Source organism: Erithacus rubecula (assembly GCF_903797595.1).
Source record: "Erithacus rubecula genome assembly, chromosome: 14".
Lineage (NCBI taxonomy): Eukaryota > Metazoa > Chordata > Aves > Passeriformes > Muscicapidae > Erithacus > Erithacus rubecula.
In genome coordinates this window covers 5155770-5161769 of record NC_136666.1, presented here as the reverse complement: position 1 = coordinate 5161769, position 6000 = coordinate 5155770, and the positions used below count along the sequence as shown (strand labels likewise).

General features: G+C 44.1%; 1 protein-coding gene across 5 annotated transcripts in view; it reads left to right on the top strand.

Moving 5' to 3' along the window:
- Nucleotides 1–524: 524 nt before the first annotated feature.
- The window catches only part of LRRC28 (leucine rich repeat containing 28), a 51580-nt gene continuing 46104 nt past the window's right edge, over nt 525–6000 (top strand). For 3 of the 5 annotated variants that reach the window (XR_013775807.1, XR_013775808.1, XM_079317618.1), the window contains exons 1-2: nt 525–635; nt 2948–3165. Coding sequence is in view for 1 of the 5 variants with exons in the window: in XM_079317618.1 (XP_079173744.1) it covers nt 2983–3165 (183 nt within the window). In the remaining 4 variants the exon portion in view is untranslated. Of the gene's footprint in view, nt 636–2947; nt 3166–6000 lie in introns of those variants that run through there. The other 2 variants (XM_079317619.1, XM_079317620.1) reach the window with 1 other exon arrangement.

Genomic DNA, 6000 nt, shown 5'->3' with positions numbered 1-6000 from the left:
AATACACATAAAATCAAAACATTTCCACAAGGCAACTATCATGAGTAAAAACGGTCGTGATGGGCAGGTTGTGGGCACGGCAGATTCTGCTTTTAATACCGAAATAAAAGGCAGAAGGTGGTCCCTGACCACAACTTTTATAAGCACATCATGTTCTTCTTTGTCAGCGGTTAAGCAGCGGGGAGTTGTTAGCACCGGGGGCTGTATGAACTCGCGGTGAGGCAAGTGGAGCCCACATATTCGCTCATGGAGCCGCACCGGGAGGGACCGGGAACACCTGAACACCGCCAGGAACCGGGACACCAGCGAACACCTGAACACCGGCAGGGACCGGGACACGGGGAACACATAAACACCGCCAGGGACCAGAACACCAGCGAACACCCAATACCGGGAACGTCCGCGGCCCCTCAGCCCACAGCGAGGGGCGGGCGTGGCGCTGAGGGGCGGTGCGCTCCCATTGGCTAGCAGAGGGAGGCGGGAGAAACTGAGCGTTGTGATTGGCTGGTGCCCGCGGCGGGGCGGGGCGATGTCTCGCGAGAGCCGCGCGGCGGTCGCGGTCTCGCGTGGCCCGGCCCGTCCCGCCCCCGGGTCCCTGGGCCGGCGGCGGCGCCGCTCCCGCTGTGGCGGCCCCGGTGAGTGGCGATGACCCGGCCGGGCCGAGGGGGGAACGGGGATTGGGACAGGGACAGGACAGGACAGGACAGAGCGATCGATCGATCGATCGATTGGGTCCTGACGGTGGGAGGTTGTCTCCGGTGCTGTGCCCCTGCTCTCTGCTCGCCGGACCGCGAGGGTACGGCGCGTCTCCGTGAGGGGGTGCGCGCTGTGGCCGGGCCCGATCCTCCCTATCTCTCTTATCTCCCCGTTTCTCCTTCTCTTCCCCGTGTTCCCCCTTGCCCACTGCCACTCTCTACACCTTCTTTCCCCTCTTTCCATCTTTCTTTCCCCCCGTTCACCCCCACTCCCTCATGCCCCCTTCCCCTTCCTCCTCGTCCTTGTCTGAAGGACCCGGCCCCTCACAGGGCCATGGTCACTGGGTGCTATTAGCCCTCATCTTTCTTTTTTACTTTCCGTTAAGACCATGGTTGTGGCTGTTCCTCTTTGGTAATGCTTTCCCTCATTCTTGGAAAAAGACAATTGAGAGAGGAAAAGTTTAGCTGCTGGTGGAAAGGAATAGGAGGAGGTTATTTTGAAGTAAGAGCCAAAGTAGATTGTGACTGGACTTTGCATCTGTGGCGTTGTGTGTCTGTGTACCCGTGTGTGCCACGGCTGAATCTGCAGTTGTTATATGGAGTCACAACTCCGTGAAGAGAAACCCATGAGTGCAGGACACCTGAAAACCATCTCTGGACAGGTTGGAAGGCTGTTGGATATTTATGCATCTGTTTTGTCATTTCTCAGCTTCTGATTTAAAAAAAAAAAGATCAGACAAGGATGAGCTTTCCTTCACCTTGTCTTATACTGTAGAGGTTAATAATAAATATTCAGATTATGCCCATTAAAAATTCTGTCACTTTTCCAGGAATTATTTTAATGCTGTCACAGAACTAGAGTTGGGAATTGTAATGGCTTCATTTCCTTCATCTTCTGGACGAAGGGAGCTTTAATGTCAGGAGTGCCAAGGGCGAGTGTGTGTGCCCTTTTCCCTAAAACAGCTCATGAAGGCAATGGTAAAAAATAAAAAAAAACTCAAAAACCTCTTAAAAATCCCACAAACGTGTATTGCTCCGGAAAGACACAGATCACTCTACAAGCTGTTATCTGCAAATCAGGGGAACTACTTAAACTAATGAAGTAGTTTGATTTACATGTGTGGTTGGGTTGTCAGCCTTCAGCTGGAGTTTTGTGTACCATGCCCATCATCAGATGGGATTTATGATTCAGGACTTTCACTTCCACTGTCTGTTATGGTTAGAAACCTCTCCTTCAGTGAAGGGTTGAACTAAAACAGAAAATGTTATTGGTGGGAAGCAGCTTTGAGTCCTTGCCTTTCATTAATGGGAATTCATTTATATAAGTCTGTAGCAAAATAGTAACTAAATTAATGAATAGTTTGTGTTTATTATGTTTTTATGAGGTAGTTGAAAAGAGCATTGCTGTTGTCTAAATCTAGACAGCATAATAACGACTTGAATTTTGGTTATATGTGAAAAACAAGTTGAAAAAAGTCAGGTTTCAGATACGAGTTAATTTTTAATTTTTCTTCCTGCTTTTGTTTTCTTGTTTTGAAATTGTCAGTTAAAGCTTGACACTTTGTTCTTTCTGGTTTTATTTTTAGTAGAGCAAGCTGAAAATCTGCTGTCTTATCTAACCTATTATAAATTTTCTCACTGCAAGTTTCAGACTTCTCATATATTGGTATATTATTTTTAAATGGCTGTACTGGCTATCTATCCCAATTACCTCTTCCAACTGGTAAATTATTCCACTAGTTTTATATGGGAACACACTTCCAACTTTCATTGCCTTTTGTCTTACTACCTTAAAGGATAATGGTGTTTTTTAGTCATCTAAGACTAAAATCCTCTATTAATTGTGTGTTTTTCTTATCTGTGGGTTCTTTTTTTAGCTCATGTGACAGGACAGATGTGGGACATCAGTAATGGTTAATAGGAGTTGCTTTTCTTTTTCTTCTTGTGGTGGCAGTTTTGACAAAATAAATGGAAAGGTCCATCGAACATGGATGAAACTAAAAGCATTAAATATACCCAAAGATTTTGTTATTTCAGGTCTTGTAATGCACTAAAGCTTAATCCAGAAAACAGTCAAAGAGTTGTTTCTAACATAACTCATGGTGTGGATGTTCTGGGGGCTTTGCATATTAACTGGAACAAGTGTGTTTAGATAAATTATCAGCTAATCTGTAATCAGGAACTCTTCCTGCATATGAAGGCATGGCTACACCTTGGTAATACTGGGCTTTTTTCCTCTTTCTGTCTCCTAGAAATGGGTCTGCTCTCAGAAGATGCAATGCAGTAGATGTGGTGCATAGTCATGGCATCAGAACTGTGCAAAACAATCTCGGAGGCAAAGCTGGAAAGGCACAAGAACTTGTTCTTAAACTACCGAAATCTCCATCACTTCCCTCTGGAGTTGCTGAAAGATGAGGGGCTGCAGTACTTGGAGAGACTTTACATGAAAAGAAATTCCCTGACCACATTGGTATGACAGTCTCTTTATTGCAATCTTTACTGTCTGTGTTTAGGAATTCTGATTTTTGAAACAGGTAAAAAAAGATGATATTCTAGATAATCTGACCCTGAATGATGCCATCAGCTCTAGGATAGGTAATGTAGAGAATAATAAATGAAAGTTCATGACATTTTATGGTTGCCCTTTTCAAACTCTCAAGACCTTTGGGGGCCTTTCTTGTCAGGCTTGTTGTTCTGTTGTTGTTTTTTTTTTAAACCTCTACATTTTACTCTCAGAAGTGGTCAGTTGCTCCTGTTGGGTGATGCTATGCAGTCTATTTTACATTTCTTCATTAGGCTGGATGAGTTTTCCTTGGTATGTGCCTAATTTCAAAGGCAGTGTCAACCTCAGGGTCTAATTCCAAACCTGCTGTTAAGGTGCCAGTAAGAACTTGAATCTATGGGCTGCTGTTGATAGGAGAACACAGTAATATGTCAGCTAATGTCACAGTGAATGTGGGATTTTCTTTTGGGATGTCTTCTTGTTTTGCTGTTTTTCCCTGAACTGAAGAAATTCTCACCCTGAGTGGATGTTGTGACCTCAAAATTTAGTGTGGGGCAGTTAAATAACTGTGAGAGATATTCTGAGCTGCTGTGATTCTGTAGGATGGAGTCAGAACTTGCCACTGTCAACAGGCTCAAGTCTCCCAAGTTTTTATTTTTGGTTGCTTGATTGGTTTGGATTTGGTGGTTGTTTTTCTTGTTGGGCTCTTCCATGGTATGAGAGGTACAATTGTAGCAATGGTAGAGGAGCTGTAGGGCATGAGTACTTAAAACACCAAAATTGTACAGTTTTCAGGGTTTCCTAGAACAAGTCCACTTGTTCTAGGTACTCCCCTTTAAGGGCCAAAAGCTGGAAAGATTCTGAAGATTTTATGCCTTTTCTTCATCTTGAATGAGTCACTTCAGTTGATATGTACTGTAGAGAATTATTTTGGCACTCTGGTTTTGGCCAGTAATTTAATAATGCGTAATAATTTAACAGGAGAATAGGATTCATGGTCACAAATCAGAACTGCTATAAAATTAGCCAAAGACTGTAAACAGCTCTGCCTTGATACTTTGTGAAATTCAGTGATGATTAAGTGCAGTAGGGTTCACAGACTGTACTGCTCAAAAGATGAAACAGGAGGGAGGGTTTTGTATATAAGTGCTAAGACCTGGATAAAGAAACTGAAACAAAAGTTAAAATGTAGGTCATACTTAGACAAAATTGCTTTCAAGCAGCGTGAAGCAGAGCATGATTAGATTCACAGCAATCAGGATAACTTGCTCATAATGTGCCTTGTTGGGATCTCATTCAAGTGCTCAGCACTATTGTTGGAACAAGGCAAACAAATTTGGGTGTCATTCACGGAGCATCTGTTCCACAGAAGAGATGTTGGAAGTTGTAGTGGACCAAAATAGATCAAGTCAGCAGCATGTTACAAAAAAAGGCAGATGTCTTTTTGGAACGTGGAAAGTTTCACAATCTCCATTAAAAGCAGAAGGAAGTAATTATTGGATTCTGTTAAAGCACAAGCTGGAGCAGAGAATTTCATACTCATGGACAGCCTGGGTGAATTGGAGAGAGAATCTAGAGAGCAGCAGTGAGGAACATTTAGAGAGCATGCCCTGAGAGAAAAGGTTGAGAGATTGATGGAGAGGAAAAAACAGGAGGAACTGGGGGAAACAAATCATAGATATTTTTACAAAGCAGAATTTCATAATGAGGTTTTCCATGTCCACTTCTGGTAGGACGAGTAGTGCTCTAATTATAGCTAAAGTCATGGTAAGTCAGGTACACTGGGGCAGTGGGGGGAGTGGAAATAGCATCTGAGAATAGTTGAAAACAAGTTATTGAAGGAAGATTTGTCTTCTATAGTTCTCTAATGCAAGGTGATGAGCAATGGCTCATCAAGAAACTCTTTAAATTGCATAAACAGTATTGAAAACCATCAAAATGGAACCTGCACCATTTTTCTCTAAAATTAGATGGTACTTTCGTGCCACTGGTTAATTCCTTCAGAATTCTGAAAATAAATGACTAAATCAGCTTTTGTTCTTTACTCTTCTCAAATGACTCCTGTCCTTGACAGATGACTCCTATGAAATGTCTGGGATACTTATGCTGACAGAATTTACCTTGGCTAAGAATAATTTCATTTTTGTCTTCATTGGCAAGATGGAAGTGATAGAGTGCTGTGACATAATGAATGGATCAACGAGCCATCCAGCACACCTGTATCCCAGCATCAAATCTTCCCACTTCTCAGTTAATTTTTGATAACATGAGCCTTCCGGTACCCAATTTCCGCATCTATTAAGAGGAAATAGGTGTTTGCCTTGTTAACGCTGTTGGAAGCAAGATCAAGAATAATTGTTCTTAATTTACTACCTTAGAATACGTGATGACAGAGCAGCAGGTGAAACAGTGACAGCAGTCTGTGGCTCAGGTTAACATCCTAATCGTAATAACGGCTATAGGATGGCAGTGAAGTTGTTTTTTTCCACACTTTTCTGGGTTAAGGCTGGAATGTTTTGTGCTCGCGCAGATGTTCCCGGTGGAAGCTCGGGAGGTGTGAGTGGGGTCCGGCCGGGCGGGGCGGTGACTGCGCCGTGGCGGAGCCGCCGCCAGGGGGCAGCGCCGGATCAGCCACCGCGCCGGCCCGCGTGACGTCACCGCAGCGGGCCTTGGCCCCAGCCTCATTCCTTGACCTGCCCCATCGACTGCTGCCCCCGAGCTGAGCAGTCTGGGCTTTGGACTCACATCTAGCATGGGGCGTGTTTGCTGCATGAGAATAGAACCTTTTTCAGCTCATCCTAT